Source organism: Calonectris borealis, chromosome 1 (assembly GCF_964195595.1).
Source record: "Calonectris borealis chromosome 1, bCalBor7.hap1.2, whole genome shotgun sequence".
Taxonomy (NCBI): Eukaryota; Metazoa; Chordata; class Aves; order Procellariiformes; family Procellariidae; genus Calonectris; species Calonectris borealis.
In genome coordinates, this window is record NC_134312.1 from 40,545,531 (window position 1) to 40,565,058 (window position 19,528).

Sequence of the window (19,528 nt, forward strand, 5' to 3'; positions counted from 1 at the left end):
GTACTTCTTGCTAATCACTAAATGCTTTGAGTCATCCGATGATTAGCACAGCCCTGCCAGCCTACATCCCCTGGTTTACTGATGAGCCTTTTTCTATTCCAGCTGCCCTTGTGGTGGTGACATCAGGCAACATCTAAGTGGAGGAGTCTTTCTATGGGGACATGCTGGGGCCATGCTTTCCCTTTGTGAAAGCAAGTGGCATTCGAAGGAGACCTCAAGGCAGCTATGCTGCAAGCAGCTTAAGGCCGAAGCTGTCGTGTAAACTGTGGGATACATACCTTTATATGTCTTTATTTCAATACATTTATAATCTCTCTATTTTTTCAGCTGTCATGGTACAGCATTGTTTTTAATCAGCTATGGAAGTTGCCAGACTTCACATCCTTACAGGTCTGCTAACATGAATGTCTGAGGCGTTTCCTTGAACACCTTTCTTATTATAATTGTACGCAAGTGAAAATGCACAGACACAGGCTGCGGTCTGATTCTGCTCTCTTAAACCAGTGTAAAGAAATCAGAATGTGACCTGTCTCCCCTCAAAGCATGTGTATGGGGGAAAGGTCTGCTAGACTTCACAGCAGCGTGTGTTGTTTGATATTTTTCTACTACGTCACATTAGACTGAAACAGTTGCTTCCAGTGAGGTGGACCCTATTTTGCTTGGCTGTTAATGAGTTCTGTAAAAGGTATGTCATTGTGTTATGGGTTATACCCATTTTTGTCAGATCACAAGCAGTAAGTTTAAAGTGTAGAGTAGCATTGTAATTCCTATACAGGACTACTGTTCCCTTGCTTAATAGTAGCTTATTTCATCTCACAAACACTGAACTAGTTAAAAAAAATGAGGTTCTCCTTATAGGATTTTTCCTGTGTGTTACATGCCAATACATAACCTGCCCCAAACGCAGCAGTCCTGTTAGCCATACAATTTAAAATAGTTTATGTAGAACAGTTCATAAAAACTGGGATAAGAAAAAAATAGTATTATCTGAAGCTTAATATTAATATAAACAATATAGAAAAAATACATATTTACATAATGCCAAAATACAATTATATACATTAATATCTATTACACTTAAATTATATATCTTTAAAAAAAATCACCAGACCAATAAATTATACACAGTCTCAACAGAAAGGTCTGGCACCTTTCTAGTGCATGAAATACATACATAAAAAAACCCAAACAAAACCCCTAGTTAACAAATGTGGTCACAAAAGCAGTTGCCTGTAACATTCTTAGTGCCTTGAATAAACAGCATCTGAAAGCAAGGAAAACTGAGATTAGAAAAATAAAACAACCCATGTGGCTTCACGTTCAGCTCTGCCAGCCGACTACAGTGCTCTGAAAGGTGGTTGTGTGGCAGCAGCGCTGGCTGGTGACTGATGTGACAGCTAAAGAGCAGATCCCACCTCTGCTTTTGCTAGCACTCCCAACGTGTGGAACCCCGGTTATTTCAGTCCCTGGCCTCCGCCAGTCCCGCTCTACCTGTTGATGACAACTCTGATTTCTACAGGCTAGATCAAGAAAATTATTTTGATCTCTCATCATATAATCTCAATTCCCAGTGTCCAAATTTGAGGAGCTACTGAGATCCTGCTGTCTGACTCTGAAAACTTCTACAGCCCTTAGGAATCAGCTCTACCAGGACACACAGGCAACCTCTACAGCTTCTCCAGACTGGTCCTCCGCCCATGAGAACAGGAGGTGAAGGGCAGTGCTAGTGCCAGGTTTGCTACTCCTGCAATTCTTATCCCCAGGGGACTGGATGCAGGCTAGGGAAAAGAGCCTATAAGGATGGAGAGTTGGGGGAGGAGGAAAGAGCACAGCCTTGGACACTTACACTACCCAGTCAAGGCAGATAGGAAGTCTCCTAAGGCTGCCTAGACAGTCAACAGAAAATGAGAGTGGTTCAGGACAGAAATTGAACACCACCAATGACGGAAGAGTCCAGCGAGCCCAGCCAGTGGCCTCAGTGTGCTTAAAAGGGGATGATGTAAACACTGGTGAGGTAAAGGAAGCCAGTATCATGACAGGGAAGAGGTTCAGTTCCCCCATGGCGTTATGAAGTGTGAGACAGGGAGAACATGAAGATAAGGTAGGAGCAGGAAGAGACGTTATAATGACTACTAATGGAGGAAATAAAGATGCAATTGCAAGAGTGACAAGAGCAAAGTAGTGAAGAAATGAAGGTCCAGGAAGAGAACAAATATTGATGGCAAGGAATAGCACAATTTGCCCCTTCAATCGCATTGTCAATGAGCTATTACATTTGAAACACTTTCAAATTTGATAAACTTGCACTTACCTCTGTGATACTCTGGATTCACATTTTCATATATTGGAAACAAGGGATTTTCTTGTTCACTGCGAAGTTTTCTGGCTCTTAACACATCTCTCACACATTGATGTAGATACACATATTGACACTGCAAAGGAATTTTTTTTAAGTCACTCCGGGAAATTTTGTAATTTAATTTTCTGTATTGTGAAAAATCATTACAGGCTAACTCCCTCACACAAAATCAAGGGTGGTGTTAAAAACGAAAATATACTTCTAGAATTAATCTCCTTTTCACACTAGTAATATAGTAAACTTTTGTGATCACCTGTTTTTAGAAATGCTACCAGTAAAACATAAATGAATATAATATGTTTTGACGGATCGTGTCACAAGTGAGAGCTCTATCAACTGTAAGGCATAATTTGACATGATGCTGTGTTGGATAGCTACTACTTCTGAATGCCTTGGTATAAAGTACATGTAACAGAATTAATATGTACAGGGAAGCACACAGAAGAGACAAACAATTTCCTGATTTTTTGTTCTGAAAACAAGTATTTTCCACAGAATTTTATCACAATATATAAATATTTCATAGAACTTTGATGAATTCAGATTTTCTGGCAAAAGCAGTATTTTTTTTGATCCAACGTAAGTTATAAGATTGCTTCTGACTATGCGGCAAATGACAGACTGCCTTTTCGGAAGAGTGTCTTTCATAGAAGGGAGCTGGGATGACATTCACGACCAAAGTAGGGAGGGTCAGCATGTTATTGACTATTTATCAAACTACCTTGATAGAATAGATTGTTAAATCCCTAGGCTTTGCTACTCTTTGTGGTTTATGACAGGGGTCATTATCGTTTTTTGATTAGTGTAGCATGGTACCCCAAAATTAGGCTGAGCGTCTTTATATATCAAGGTGTACCTTTTTAGTATTACTTTATCTCAAAGACATAATTTCTCCAATAAGCATATGCATTTTCTCCCCCCACATCTTCTACTTGTTTTTCACAAGAGCTATTGCTCTGTGCATTTTTCTTAGTGCTCTGGCTCTGGGAAAGCGAGGATGCCTGCTGTTATGCACATATGGCTGCTGTCTCTGGGGAGCAGAATCCTGCACCCCACCCACCAATTCAGTGGAAAGTTGGCCAGGGCATGGAAACTTCCTTTGGCAGAGACTATTTGGGACTGAAATGGTGGACAGCTTCTCTGCTGGTGTTACAGCTGCTGTGCTGAGCCCACTGCCTTTCGAGCTGACGGACACAGTTTTCCGTTACTCCCCTGCATGTCTCCAGCTGCAGTCTCTTGTCTTAAACAGCTTTCAGCCAAGTCTGAAGCAGGGGCAGTGTTTTGTTGATGCTGTTTTACTGTGACTGCATAATGTCAAGAAGGATGGTGCTGTGACCTTTGGCTGGAGCATCTCATTGCAAACAGTCCTATCTGCTGGCCTGCGCTCCCCAGTGGGATTTGGCTTCCACCACATCAACAGATGGGGACCTAGCTTTTATTTCAACCCCCAAACAGATTGTGGAAGCCAAGACATGAATGATAACACCAGAACTAGGGTCTTCACACGCATCAAATGGAGTTTGTGGAGCAGATCTTTTCTTCCTCCTCTCCCCACCTCCTTTACTTTTTCTTAAAAGATGTGTATGAACTACTTCATAATTCACTGCTCATTGCAAACTTTGAATCATAATAATACTCCAGGATAAATTTACTTCATATTCTTGCAGAAAGATGAGAGATTGTGCTCCAAGCTACCTCGATGAAAGGCAGTTCCAAATCAGAAACCATGTACAGATGCAACTGACAGTTCAGATTAATAAGATTTGCTGAGAATACAGCAGCTCAGTGGCTGTGCACTGACAGAGCTACATGGTCAGTCTACAAGCATGTTACAGCTCAAGTGGGGTGAGTATGTGTGAGCTGCAAAAGCTTTCTGTCAACCTGTCTCTGGGATGCTGCTTGTGAATTCTTCCAGGGGCAGGACTGGTTACAACAGGGATCTGGGTAAGACTTGAGCCACTGCTGGTTTGGGGCAGAACTGCATGTAGTGCTGGTAGTGGCATAGCGGGGTGTTTCTCACTATTGCTGTAGATATTTTGCTTGGGTCTGGCTGCCTTTTGACTTAGATGTCATGTCAAGCTAATGCCAAACGTGGGTATCACACAACTTTAGTTGCCTATAAGCCCAGTGTCAAATATAGGCTCTTGAGGTAGTTGCCTCTTTTTTCCAGCTAGGGAAAATGAGCCACCCTCCTGAGATGCCTGTTTGCCTTTGCTGACTACAGCTGATGGGCATGTAGAAGATGAGATGGATCTGCCTCTGAGGATGCCCAGAACAAGCTGAGAATCCGTCTCCCCTCCAACAGGAGGTCTTCTGTGATTAAGATAGTTCCACGAAATCTCTCTTTCCATTCCCAGTTGAGCCTCTCTTTATACCCATGTGTGACTTTTACATCTATCAGGAAGTGCTGTCACTGAGATTTTCGTTTCCAAATTGCAACAGAGCTCCATTAGTATCAAGCTACAGGCAGACCCATCAAACTTGTTCTGATTCCTCTATTAACAGTTCACAGGGAAAATGTAAAGACTGCCTCCACAACTCGCCTTTTTAAATCAGCTCCTAAGTGTTTAGTTGCTACTAGTGTAAAGTGATTTTCTTGTAGTTTTAAAAGCACAGAAAGAAATCCCAAGCACATACTTTTTCTGCACTTTGAGAATAAATGTACTTGCTTTTGCACAGTATGTTAGGAGAATGCTGATCAACTTTCCAATACCATCAATGAAAATGACAGAGCAGCTCAATAAAATATGAACTGCAAAGCCACAAGGTCACAGTGCTTAGAGTTTTAAAATTATGTACATCTAATTTTCGCTGCCCTCCATTCCTTTCCTCTATTATGTCGACCTATCTGTCTGGTTTAGGCTTGTCTTCCAAACCCATCCCTGAAGGACCTATCTCTGCTCAGTCTCCATTTACTGGACACTGCGCTAACACAACAATGTGCTCTTAAGCGCCTGCTGCATAACACTGCTGGGGTGATTGCGGGCCAGTGCCAATAGGAGAAATCCATCGGAAGCACTTGTTATGGTTTGGACCTGCTGCGTGAGAGCCAATGAAAACAATCCTGAACTAAAAATTCTCACAGAGCTAAAATATATCTAACTCGTATTTCACAGTGGAGTAACTGTGAAGTGCTTTGAGAGCCTTTAAGATGAGAGACCGATTATTATATGCTGCAGCTGCTGTTGCTGTATTGTAGGCTATCCAGAACTCACCTCTGTCTGAACCATGTGAACCCGGTGAAGCCTTAGATCATGTACTGCTGCATAGACGTCGACAGTGTCCTTTGAATCCAGCTGCTGCAAAATTCGGTCCAGTGCAATGAATGTGCCAGTCCTGCCAACACCAGCACTGGAAAAGAAAACAACCCAAAAGATTTAAAAGGAGATGGATCAAAGTATTCACTATCTTTATGTGATACTTTTGTAAAGTTCAGATCTCCAGGGTGAGAAGCTCATTGTTCAAATGGCATCTCTGAGACTTCAAACACTTTATAGTGGAATTTATTTAGGAAGGAGGAAAGGATGGCGATGGTAGAGGTATCTCTGCTACTGCCCATACTGCTTTCTGCTTTGGATTAACTCAGTCATCGAGATATACACTGAGAGACTGCACCTGACTGTAACTTTTAAACCTCTTCTCTCCAGGAATGAACCTGTAGGGTTGATTCTAAAAGATAAGTTGGCTTGTGCCTTATGGAAGGGCAGAGTAAAGAAAATATCCCAGAGTCCCCAGAAGCTGAAATGCTGGGAGGTGGGGTTTAGAGACAGGAAGAAGGGAAGAGGAAAGTTGACCTGCCAGTAATACAGTAGACATCTGACATATTGCAGCACATGATGTACAGGCAGACACAGGTGGGATCATGTAAGACACATGCCTCAGCCCATATAATGGGTGGAGGGGTCAGATACTACATTCAGGTAGTACCAGTGAGCATATGGCTTTATCAGAAGATACACACAGCACCATATTGCACTCTCTCTCTCGCTCTGTAACCCTATATTCTGCTGCAGCTGGCCAGTGGATCACGGGTCAGGCAGTCCAGTTTTGCCTTTTTTGTATACGTGTGTAGGGGTGGATCACGGAGCAGAGGAAAAACTGCAGCCCTATGGCTGCCAGAGATGGCACAGCAGCAGAAGAGTATAAGGCGGCAGTAAGGAGATGGAGTCTCAGTCAGAATGGGGGAAAGGATGGATCTGCAGCTAGTCTCAACATCCATATGCAGCCAGATTCACTCCTGGGTATATCTTACCTTTTCAGAACACCCCTTTGTGATGCAGATATTGGGCCACAACAGCAGCACACAAGCAATTTAAGAATGCAAAAGCTTATGAGCAGCAGCAGCTGCTGACACTTTTAGTGCTCTCTAGTGGTCCCACAGAGACACAGTGGTTCCGAGAATCATTTTTGGGGCATCTCCAGGGTAAGGTTGTAAGCGAGTGCATGTGCTTTGGGAATGCTGCTCTGACGCCCATCAGCTCTTAAGCCCATCAGCTATCTCTCAGGCTCTGTGGCTGCTCATGGCCTAACAGGGATGAATATTTGGGATCTTCCCAAGGGTACACACAAAAGCCCTGTACCACTGACCTTTCGCTGCTGCTCATACCTGCAGTGCACGATAGTTGGTCCTGTGTCTGGGGTCCTGTTGATATAATCCCTTACAGTTCTGACAAACTGGATGAGGGACTGGGTGGTCTCCGGCACACCATGATCTGGCCAGACAGTGTAGTGGAAGTGACGAATGAGCCTCGTTGAGTCAAGCTGCTCTTCCTGTTGGGATACAAAAGTGTGGGTCATCAGGACAGATGAGAGAGGAGGGGACACACATAACACGCACCTTCAGAACAAATGCTACAGCTGCCACCAGAGATGAGCTGGGCATGATGCAACTGTGCTACAGCAGAAGAAACCTTCCTAATTTAGCCTTGCAGGTGTTTTCAAGCCAATTAATTAAAAAAAAAAAAAAAGATGAACGCAAACGTACACTGCAGATTTTAAACTCTCGTATTGTCCATTCTGGGAGCACCGATTCAGACAGCATCTCAACAATCAGGTCTCCATAGTACAAGGAATCCTGGTCAAGGGGCCAGTAGTGATCACACTTCACCTGCAGGGACACAGAGAAAGATTGATTTAGTGTCAGTAACAGCTGTAAACAATGCCTCCATCCAGCACTGGCAGAAGCAGACTTCAGACCTCCTGGGCCAGAGGATGAAGGAAGAACGGCAGCAGCTGAATTCAGAGAGAGATGCCACCCCCTGCCATGTCAGCTCAACAAACAGGGCCTGGGATGGGAATGGGCTGGGATGGGAATGGGCTTGGATGGGGCTGGGAAGTGGAAGTTCTCATCATAGGTGTTTGTGATGACGGGAATGGGAAGCACTTCACTGATGCTCTCTTCTGGATGCCACAACATTTTCTGCGCCAGCTCTTCTCAGAGCTCTGCTTGGATGACAGCTAGGCCTCCAGTGCCTGCTTCCCCATCTCTTGCTGAGACATGACAGTAGGGTCCCACTCAGAGCCAGTGAGGTGCAGGAGGAGACAGGTGGCTGCCTGTCCTGCATCGGCTTTTGCCATCTCCTCAAGAATAAATGGTAGACTGAAAGGAAATATCCCCATATGTGCCACTAGATGATCACTACTTAAAGCTGGTTTAATTTTTTTACAGATCTAGTCCATGTCTTACAAAGGGTGCAGGATGTGGTCATACCTGGGGAGGTGGATTGCTCAGACAGCTAAATAACCTACCTGCACTTGCACTTAGTAAGACTGTTAAGCGCGTGAGTGGTCTCTTTGCTTACTACATCAGGGCTTATGCATCAGAGAGAATTCCATGTATTTAATGATCAACATTTGCTCTCTAGAGCTTATATCTAAAGTAGCAGTTGATTGGAGTTGATGTGATAAACAGGCATTTTTTGCCGGTGGTTGTCCTTCTGCATGCTTAAGTGGATCATGTTAGTACTAGTGAGCAAAGTGCTGGATTAGAGACAGAAGCACTGGACTGTTCCTAACTCTATCCTTGACATGCTGCATGATCTTGGGATGGTCACTGCATCCTCACTTCACAGCCTTAATCTGTCTCCATTCTTTAGATTATACCTCTTATCTCTTACTGTATATCTCCTTGTTTCGGGCCTTTGGCATTAGTGTGATGCAAATAATAAGCATAAACTTTTAACAGATGTTAAAACAGTCATTAATAATAAAGAAGAGTCACTGCTTACCCGGCCCTTCTCAACACACTGGGTTACCATCACAATATTGTGAACATTTTGTTCCCATGCCATCTTCCAGAACTCATCTTTGGTACCAGGCAAAGGGCCCTGAGTCGCTATGTATTCCCTGCGGAAATTATTGCCCTGCAAGTAAAGAGAACTCCATTAGTTTCCATAAAGGCAGAAAAAAAAAAAAAGATCTTCTAGCAACTGTATAAGCCATGGGGTTGCAGCCAGGGCTCTGCAGCAACAATGCCCTTGCTGGGACAATAGTTTTGAGAGCTAAATTGTTGCCTTGGACCTGGAAGCAGAAGGCTGGCTGGAGCAGAGAGAGAGGAAGAGACTGCAGCAGTGTATCTAAATACTGTTCCTTTTGTGGCAGTCAAAGCTTTTCATTGCTCTATTGTATTCAGCACAGTCTCAGACAATTTTGGAACTACTAGGGGTTTTTGTTTTATTTACTGTATTTAATGAATTAGCCGAGTTCTGGCTTGAAATCTGGATTGCTAAAGCCACTGCTATTATCAATCACAACTCTCTGGCAAAGGGCATTATTGTAATCTCGGCCAGTTTCACCACCCTGCAAGGTGCCAACACTGTCAGGATGAGCTACAGCTCCACAATGAGGATGCCACCTGCAGTGATAGCTACGGTTGTTGTGGACACTATAAAATCAGTGACCTTTAAGAATGTGTCCTTGGCCAATTAGACTTGCTATCTTACAAAACAGCAATCCAAGAAAGTGTCCTTAAGTGCTGGCTAAATCACTCACAGTTAACTTAATGGCAGTCAGACACAGCCTTTCAGCACACCCACAAATGAGTTCTATGACTTTTAGCTCAAGTGAATAAATGAAGCAGGATGGGAGCCTTAAGCAACCAGCTTTATATTCAGTTTTAGATGAAGAACAAATTACCACTGGAGGGAGGACTGTAAAATACCATCCTTGAGTCACTTACTGGTATGTAGCTTGCATTAATGTAGTCTGAGCAAGGGTCATCGTCCACATTGGAAAGCTTCACTCTTGATGTATCATCTAGGAAGAAATTGATTACAAGAGGCTTACGGCTAGGTCTTGATTTTCAGTCCCTCTCCCATTTACAGAAATGCATTTGTGAAAGGACTGGTAGCATTATTACAAGGATTTTATATGGAGGGCTAATTTAGAGGAATAACTGTTTATATTTGTACTGCCTCTTTCATCCACAAGTGCTGTGGAGTGTTCCAAAGATTAGGAGATGGATGGGTGGGTGAGAAGGAAGCAGTGAATATCCAAAAATTCCTCTGTGAGTTGCATAGGACTTGTTATGGCAACAAAAGAGCCACAACAGCATCCTCCTTTGATCCTGACAGCAGTGTGCTGCTGTACTGGAGAACAGTCCCCAGCGCTGCCACTGAAAGAGCAGTAGCGCTTCAGTGGTCTGCACAGCTTCCAAGCTAAAACGTGCGAGCAGGCCAACTGTCTTCCCTGGGACCAGTGACGCCTCCAGTACTACAGAGCGGTACAGAGAGCCTAAGCCACCAGGTCACTGATTTGTGAGATAATGCCATGTTGGATCTCAGTCAGGCATTGCTTCTTGTACATCACGGGCATGCTCCCCAGCCCGGCACGGCAGGCAGAACACAGGAGATGCTGTGAGGCTGTGCTCCAAGCACATACCACATCCAGCAGCAGGGCAGCATGTGGAGCCACGAGTCATCTGGCGTTCCTCCTCGATGCACAGCATGTGTTACCTCCAAAACTGGCAGATAGGAGATTAAAGGGGGAAGCTCTCAATGACAGGTCTTGCCTCAGGAGAACAGGGCTAACCTCACACGTGTGTCTTACCATGCAGAACCACACTAGCTCTACATTGTATAGGAGGTTTGCTATGTTCTCTGAAGAAAAAAGATTTGGCAAGGTTGTCAAAAAGCACCGAATGGATGACACCCTATATGTAAACAATCCTATTGTTATTTCTACTATCCTTGTTATCAGCAGTGACTGAATGGCTGTAATAGCTGGAGCTTTTTCTCTCCAGACTGAATGCTAGTCATTACATCTCTAGTGTGAAATGAAATTACTGGTCTGGGTGAAACCCTTCAGGGCCATACATCATCTGCCTCCAAGCACCAGAACCTGAGCCGGGAGAGGTATTTCATCTCTGACAGGAAGGAGGGAAGGGATTGGCTGCGCTCTCTTTTCCACTAGGCTTGCTGAAAAAAGTGAAAAATAGCTGTTGTGATGTAATATTACACAACCAAACCTAAAACTCACAGGGCAATATATTATTGTATCGATTTTTCCCTCTGTTCTCTGGCAGAAGTGCTATGTCACATGTCTGGTTTCGACCCACATCTTTTAAGTCCTGCAAAAAAAAGTAGGAATAAAATGTGAGGTGAAAATAATTAAAGGACGTGACAACGCAGGGGGACTTAGTACTTAGCAGCTCTCAAAGGCCATGGACAGAGAATGGGTGTTTTTTTAAAACAACAAACTGAAATTAAATAGCTAATCATACTGGTTTAAAGCAACCACATGGCTGGCAGGTGCTTTCCATGCTTTATCACACAGATGTGCTACAATTGATGTTCCTGACCTCAGCCAGATAGGTATCAGGCAGAGGCTGCCAACCAGAAGATGCTATGCCAAATGAAGAGCTGTTTTCTGCATTAGGACAAGTGGAGTTCAGGTGAGACTCTCAAACCTACTTGGATTTGTGTGAGTAAGACAAACAAATGCAAGCCTTTTTAATGCATTAACCCATCGACTCAGCCAGCCCGCCCCTTCATAAAGCAAGTCCTTTGCCTACATTAGGATCCCACCTCATACTCCTTGGACAGGAGGTAGTTGGAGTCTGCTTGAAGTTTGGTGAAGTGTGCTTCAAAATGACTGACTTTGATCGGACTAAAATATTCAACAGGAGGAAGAAAATCACAGGATGAATCACAGTCATAATTTATCCAGTTGGTTATTAAGAAGCTTTTTTAGGTATTAATTTTTTCTTTTTACCTGGAAGTTTTCCGGTTCCTAGAAATTATTTCAAAAAGAAAAAGAAACATTTCATCAGTGAGTGACCAGATGTGACTGTTCATCCATGATGCCATGTTAAAATAGTGCTCTTAGAAACAAAACTTTTGATGTTACCCTTTTTGCCCCAAGTTCAGATGGACTGACAGTGGCCTGTCCCTGCGAATGCTCAGCCTTGCTGTAGGTCTTTCGTGGCCATTGCTGGAATAAAAAGGAAGGTATTCTGTTTTAGCATTGTGTTCTGATACTGATAAGACCTACCAATAACGTAACTTACATCACTAAGTTGAAATAAAGGAATTTGAGAAAGTCTGTTTTGATTTATGGCTCTGATCATGTGACATCGCTCTTACCTGTGGCACAGAGTTTTCTTGCATTTTAGTTTGGTAATAGTGATGGGGAGTGTATGTGTGTGCACAGGCAGTAAGACATTTTCTTGCTCTTAAACACTCACAGCCCAGCCTATCATTAAGGAGGCTGTCCTATGTTAAGACGGGCCCTAAATTGGTTGATTCTCTACATGCAGAGAGTAACATGTTGGTAGAATTTCAGACTCTGCAGACCAGGCTTCTAGGAGATGCCCAGGTTCATGGGAGGAGTAAGTGGCAGCACCACAGTGGGCTCTGGGAAAGCCGCAGAAGTGATACTGGCTCCAGTTAGTGTTGCCTTTCATCCTTTCACTGCCATCTCCTCCTTCAACACACGTCCCTTAGAGAACACTTTCTCTTTACATATGATAAGGGAAAACCATACCGGTACTTGCAGTCCTGCTGCCTATATAACTCACAACAAGAAACCACACTCCATCTGAAGTTTAACTACACTAAAAAAAAGCAATGAGATGTGCAAGGTGGAAAACACATAAATCTGCACTCTATTCATGCTCTATATGTCACTATGTACTGAGACGGTTAGGAGTGCACAAGTCTATACATGCAAAAGCAGGTTTTATTTACTACTGCTAATGATTTATGCCTCTTTTTTTTTGGATGCCATATAGAGGAATACACTGAATTTGTTCATAGAGCCTAAGAATAGCATTGCTAAAGGGTAAATCCATTCTGGCTAAAAGCTAGAAAAAAGGTCTTCCTCAATGTGAAATTCTGGCATCTGAAAAGCAAATTCAAAACCAAATAGACCTAACCTTGTATCAGTAAAAGAAATGAATTTCAGATTTTCAGAGTTTCCCATGTAATAGAAATGTTGAGGTTTTTTTATTTCAGAAACCACAAGGAATTTCATATCAATAATGTCATATCTCTTTCAGTCATGTAAAATGGTTTAAATGGATAGAGCTTTTTTCAAAGTTGAGACAGAGTATTTCACTTTTAAAAAACATATTTAAAATTCACTATTTAAGATTCATTTACAATGTGAAATATACAACCATAATTGACAAAAAAATGAGAAGTAAAGTTTAAACTAATCTTTTGGACACTGAGGTAATGTCACACCTTAAGATTTTTGAACTGAAATGATAAAGTCTAAACGAACAGTTTCAAGAGCTTCCCATCTACAATGCAGATGAAATTAATTTGAAACATTTCATTTTTGACAAAAGATATTCACTTTGAACGATAAACCAGTTTTTCAGAAATATTCAGACTCCTACTGAAAACTAAAAGTTACAAGGATCCCCTATGAGATAATTCTGACTAACATCAGTAGGTATTTGAATCAAGAATATATAGATCTCTTAATATGTAAGTCATTAGTTCTATACTTAGTGTGTACAGATGTTGGGGGACATAGATTTTATCTGTTGAATAGTTCAGTGCATTCCTCCAATTTTACAGTTACGCTTTAAATATTGTATTGCTTAAATTAATATAATTTGACCTGACTTAAATAACAGAGACTGACAAAGGGACTCAACTTACCTAACTTTTTGTCTGCAGACAAATAAAGCAGTAACAGCCACTAACATCACGATCAGAAACAAGCCAGCACTCACACCTTCAATAACTCCAAACAGAGGCTCTAGAAACAAAACAGTGTATTTATATATCTTGAGGAAAAGATATGAAGAATCAAAGAATCAATAACTTTCAGGGGGTCTGTTATTATCAGCTAAAGAAAATGGTTAAATACACGGAAATGTAAGGCATTTAAACACTTAACTAAAACCGGGCCTTGATTTTCTGTCCTTATTTTTTCCAAACGTTACGCAAAATCTTTCACTCCCAATCACAGTAAAAGAAAGCACAGCCCCATTATATGGGAGTTCGTTCCCTTGCATTTTGAAGTTTTCTTGGTGTTAGGTTCACACTCATGGTTCTCTCGCACTTTGAAGTTTTCTTGGTGATAGCTTCACTGAATGTTCACCCTTTCCTCTACCGTCAGCAGCTCCATCAAGCAGTCCTCTGGATTTTCAAAGTAAGGCTGGATAAGCCATGGCTCCAGCCTCATTTCAAAGCAGCCTTCAGGACATGCACAACAATCTGGTTTTGTTCCACTCCTTGCAAATAGTTCTAGATACCAGAGTGTTCTGAGGCACAATATATAATCACATGCTACAGTCATTGAAAAACACGCCTGAAACTAACCTGCCTCTGTAGTGATCGGTAAAGAGAAGAAGGTGTCTGCAAAAAGCGGTTTAGGGAGTTCCTTCGGGTCTTCACTGAAGAGCTGGGTAAAAGCCCGTATGCTGATCCTAAAAGAACAGTACTGTTATAGTTAAGAGCTCATCAGGTATTCAGAACCAACAGCAGAAAAGTAAGAACTCATTTGCCCCTTAGAGATAACTAAAACCTTTCCACTGACCACAGACAGTTCTTAATGCAGGCGCCTGAGTTAAATACTACAGTGGGGAGAGCCCAGCTAGTACAGATGGAGGGCTCTGAGGTACCCTGGCAGAGGTAACGGATGGGGCTCTGGCTGCTGGCACACACAGCCTGACCACGCCTGAAGGCAGGACTAGTGGAAGCTGCAGTGGGGAGAGGACTCAGAAATGCTTCTCAGTGGGAGATATTTTCCCTCCACACAGCTGGCCAGGGCTGTGCTAATGGAGAAATGTTCAGTCCTCTTGGTTTTCCTGGTAATGTGGGTATTTCCCAGACTGAATTTTTGGGAAATGTGCCCGAATGAGAGCAGACTGTGCTGGTAGGGTAGCACTGCCTTGATGATGATGAAGAAGCTGAGAGGCATGACGTGCACTGCCTGGCACGTGCCTTCTGTCCATGTGGCTGTCCAGTGAGCAGCTTGCAGACCTCTTGGGAGAGTGTTTGCCTGCAGGAGGGGCATAACTGAGCCACACTGGAGCTCAAGTTTGGTCTCACAGCCTGCGTAACTGCTGAGCCTAGTCTTGGCAGTCACCCTCTTCCACAGCCTACAGCTAACCCGGGCCTAGCTCTGGAGCCTGGGGATGGTGCCACAGGTTAGAATAACCTCCAGGTTTTTCTAGCTTGTTCCAAAGAACTGGTGTGGGGTAGTGGTGCCAAACAGACCGAGTGAAGCATCCTTGCCTTCTCCTGTTAAGTACTCTTCTGACTTAGCTGATGGTCTTCAGTCTTTTCAAAGAAAGATTTAGCAGTTATAGGAAGCTCCCCATCAAGTTGAGGGAAATAAATAAACCTATTCACTGCACTGAGTTTTGTGCATAATTAATTGTATCATTCCCATGCCAGTGAAGGACTGGTTCATACCTATGGAATGAGGGCATGGATAAAGCTTTTATAAGTTCACAGTGAAACACAAAGAACATCGTACAACCCAGTTATTAATCTACAGAAGCTCAAGTAGAGCAAGTATAAGGCATCCAGACAGCACCGTGCCTAATAATGTGACAGAGCACAACTACCAAGATAAATCTAACCTATAAGCAGTCCGAGGCTTTAGAGGTCCATCGCAGAATTTTTGCTGATCTGGATCACACCTTCCTCCCAGATTTTCCATTTCTCCTCCAAGCTTAATGTCAAAGCTTTTATAGTCGCTGTCAGGGTTTTCAGCACATCTACTGGCAAAATAATTTGTCTGGTAGATGCGTATAGAGTCATTGTGTTTGTACTCCAGGTAGGAAGGTAATGGGTGCTGTTCATCAGGCTTTGGTCCTTCACTACCTACATCATGTGCAGAGAAAGACAGAAGGTTTACATACTACAGCCATTAATGTGATGCAGTTTATAGGCTCAAGCTGTTGACAGACATATTCTTATCCAACTTTCTAGCATTCCTTGGAGGCTGCACAGGCCACCTTGTGAATACAAAGCTACACTGGCTAGGGTACCTTGTTTCTAGTACCAATCTTGCTATTATTTTTCTGGACAACTTCAGACAGATTTCCTTGCAAGATCTTAGCACAACTTTTCCAGATACAATGCTGCAACAGGCATGCACAAGTCGAATTCAATGTGATGACATTTTTTCCTGTGCTGTTGGTGGGAATCTCTGTGATCCAGAATCCTGGATGCTACCACCAGCTATTTCAAAAAGCAAGTAAAAAAAAATCCACACACTGACAAGTCTTTTGTATAGAGAGAAAAGCTGCAATAGGAAATGACAGGAATGCCCTGAATGGAAATTCACAATAATGTGTAAAAGACCCAGGTAGGCAAAACCATGGCAATGAGTAGTTCCTTTCTCAAAGAGCTTTATAGTCTGCACAAACATGACAGAGTAGACAGTGGAAATATTATCTATGCTTTTTTTCCCTATGGGCTGACGGACAGAGAGATTAAGAAACTTTCTCAGGGGTCACAAAATATGTTCTGGCGTGCCAGTAAAAGAAGCCACTTCTAAAAACAAGGTATTGTTGAGACATCCATCTGTTTTGTCACATATAGGTCAACTGCAGAAAGGGAACACAAGGGCAATTTCTGTTCTGTTTCACAGTGCTGTACGCAAAGTCATTTTCTTCAGTAAGCAAACATCACTTGGGAGATGCTACCTTTGCCTTCTCAACATGGCTTACTGAGGTTCTCCAAAAGAGTTGCCTTAGTGTTCCCACCTAACACTTAAACTATCTTTTCAGATCTGTGCACAGAAAGGCAGTTTCTTCTGTGTCCACCGCCAATGGTATCCAACGTAAGCCTCCTACTGTGTAAATCTCCTGAACATACATGAGACCATAACCTAGAATACAGAAGCTAACTACTGTTTCTGGCTCTGCGGTTGCTACTGACCCTTTGAGGAGAAGACTGAGTTCCTAAGTCCCCAGGCTAGGGAGCAGGTATAGATCCAAAACCTCTGTGAAACTCAGCTGCTAGATGAGGACAAGCTCCTTTGCTGTGTAGTGATGGGGGTGTACCTCCCCATGTAACTCCTATAGGCTATAGAGAGAATGATATTAAATCATGACACTTACCATCAGCCTCTCTCACAACCACAGTAAAGTACTTCACAGCTCCATTAGTATCACTAAACCAGCTGCAGTTAAAAGTAAAGTTGATGGAGGATTTGGTAATCAGCACCTCCTTTTTGTTCACTCGTATGTCTGGAGGTGGCTGAGGGGGACCTGAGTAATACAAAAAAGAAAATAAATAAAAAAATGAAAAGAAAGAAAAAAAAAGAAGACAAAAGCATTATCTATGTATTTGCTGTGAGCTAGACCTAGTAAGGGAAATGCAATTCTTAATAAAGCTCAGCTGACTGGACTCAAGCCTCTGATTCTATTCTCTTTGCAATCAAGAAAGTGTCTTCACCTCCCACAGGGAAACTGCCAAAGGATGAAACAAGCCAGCAGTGAGTTAACTATAATAACAGTGGCAGCTCCTCGGTAGGAATTCCTGCAGAAGCCCACATGGAAATGCATTAAAGTCTTGCTAAATCTACAAAATCAGAAATTGTAGCTGCTAAAAATGACACAGGTTTAAGCCAGGTATTTGGAGGCCACGTAGCACACTCACTACAGAAAGTTACCTATTTTAAGCATCTAAACTTCTGCTTCCTTTTCCAGAGGAACAGCCCTGAGTCAGCCAGACACAGCATTCAATTATAGAGTACCATCTTCCAAACTGACTGCAGAATTTCCATAGGAAATGTTCTTCATATGATCGAAAGCTATACCTCAAACAGTGACACAGCAGAACTAAACTGGAAAGCAAAGTACATAAGGACAAACCTTCAGAGAACCAGTGCAGCAAAAGTGGGGATTTTAAGGACCTACATCGCTGAATCTTTTAAAAATCTGTATTACTGAAACTATATTGCACGTATGGGAAACATCGAATACGTAAGCAGGTGGCTAAACTTCAAAAGGTTTTAGATTGCAAAAAGAACCAATAATTCTCACATTTACATGTTGTTTAGCTACACTTCTTACATCTACAAAACCTAGCTGCAATTTTTTGTGTTCCCTTGAGGTAGGGCCTCCAGTGTTAACCAGGAAGGCAGCAGTGTTCAAAACAAGTGAGAACAAACGTGAAACAGCTAACCTTCAAATAGGACTCAGTCTCACTTCTTGTGACATGAGTAGGTAGTTCTTACTATATCTGAATTCGTAGCATCCTTTGTGGTAGAGGAAGGAGATGACATGGTTGCAATTAAAAGGCAATTGATGGGGGAAGAGAGAAGGTAGGTTGATGACTGAACTCTGTAGCTTAGCTTACTAGCTCCAAAACCAAACATAATTTTTATGATCTAGCATTTCACACAAACGTGGCTTTTAATAAGCTATAGAGGCATTTCTGATTAGGCCTCCTGGCCATCCTGTCATTTTTGAGAAGTTTAGCCCTGGAGCTGTTCAGGCCCCTGCATTGTGCTGTGCCGCTGAACCCAGAGGCACTGCAAAAACCGGAGCAGCTCCAGGGCCAGCAATGGCAGGCTGCTGGCCACAGTGATGCCTGGCAGTGCAGAGGCACCAGCAGGTGCTGTCACGACCCTCCACTCAGCAGCCTAAGGGTGGAGAAACTGCAGAAGCTGTTTCAAAGCACGTGCTTTGGAAATCTGTGATCTTCCCTCAGGTCTAACTCCTACAGGTGATTTGGTCAGGTAGCATCTCAGAAGAGTGTACAGAGAGCCCAAAGAGGACCCAATGCCACAATTCAATGTCCTTACTGAGGGATCTTTTTGCTGAGGATGGCTACCGTCTGTGAGGGGAAACAGCCAGGCACAGGAAGCCAAGCAGCAACCATGAGGACAATTAAAGGTGTGGGATGACAAGGACATCTTTGGGGCTGAACGTCAGAGTGACAGAATAATTTTTCATGTTTCTCAGGCTGTATTTCATGAACGAGCCAAATAAGCAGGTCTGGCAATGTAATGAGAGGCAATATAGTTAAAATCCTGCATTGTCTGTTACAACAGGGACCAAAGGACAGCTTCACCCTATTTTGGCCACCAGATTATGAGTGCCACACACCAGCAATTGTGGACTACAGAACTCCTTTTGCTGTCTAACCAACAAAAGCAATTGCTTATTGCTGCTCACTGCCTCCGTTCATGGGAACTCTGAATTCCACTTACGGTCGATCATTGTGATGGTGCTGTCTTCAACTACTTCACTCGTCATATCTGCAGAATGCACCTTGATGGACACAAGGTATCGCTTGTGGGGAACGAGGGTCATGATATTAAGCAGAGATTTGTCTTTTTCTATCCTTTTAGAAAATTCCACTTCATGAGTGTCCAGTTTTTTGCATTCGACGCTATACCCATCAAAGTCAGAATCAGGAGGAGTCCAGGAACACGCAATGGCAGTAGAGGTCTGGGGCCGACAATGAAGACTTTGTATCTTGTCTGGTTCTAGAGGAATGTTGAGAAGTTGAAGCTCAGTGGGAAAAGGACAGGCATCATGCACTCTGCTCACCCCACGGCTCCTAGATTCTGCATCAACCATTTGATCAGAGCAGGAGGCTGGGGGCCAGAATTCCCACCTCCCTTGCAAACATGTGCTGCGTGATTATTAGGCAAGGCAGCCTTACTCATTTTAGCCATCTGAAATTGGATCTAGTGGCATCAGCCTCACCAGGTTTGTGAAGCTTCAGTAATTGTGAAAACAAGCCA

General features: G+C 43.0%; 1 protein-coding gene across 1 annotated transcript in view; it reads right to left on the bottom strand.

Moving 5' to 3' along the window:
• Positions 1-798: 798 nt before the first annotated feature.
• Positions 799-19,528, bottom strand: part of PTPRB (protein tyrosine phosphatase receptor type B) — a 46,161-nt gene continuing 27,431 nt past the window's right edge. Inside the window, exons 17-32 of the mRNA XM_075149883.1 lie at positions 18,989-19,267; positions 16,890-17,039; positions 15,402-15,645; positions 14,134-14,240; positions 13,468-13,567; positions 11,705-11,788; positions 11,570-11,587; positions 11,383-11,464; positions 10,835-10,925; positions 9,537-9,613; positions 8,587-8,721; positions 7,344-7,466; positions 6,966-7,129; positions 5,575-5,710; positions 2,312-2,432; positions 799-1,264 (exon numbers count right to left, since the gene is read on the bottom strand). Coding sequence (XP_075005984.1) covers positions 1,242-1,264; positions 2,312-2,432; positions 5,575-5,710; positions 6,966-7,129; positions 7,344-7,466; positions 8,587-8,721; positions 9,537-9,613; positions 10,835-10,925; positions 11,383-11,464; positions 11,570-11,587; positions 11,705-11,788; positions 13,468-13,567; positions 14,134-14,240; positions 15,402-15,645; positions 16,890-17,039; positions 18,989-19,267 — 1,934 coding nt within the window. The 3' untranslated portion in view covers positions 799-1,241. The remainder of the gene's footprint in view (positions 1,265-2,311; positions 2,433-5,574; positions 5,711-6,965; positions 7,130-7,343; positions 7,467-8,586; positions 8,722-9,536; positions 9,614-10,834; positions 10,926-11,382; positions 11,465-11,569; positions 11,588-11,704; positions 11,789-13,467; positions 13,568-14,133; positions 14,241-15,401; positions 15,646-16,889; positions 17,040-18,988; positions 19,268-19,528) is intronic.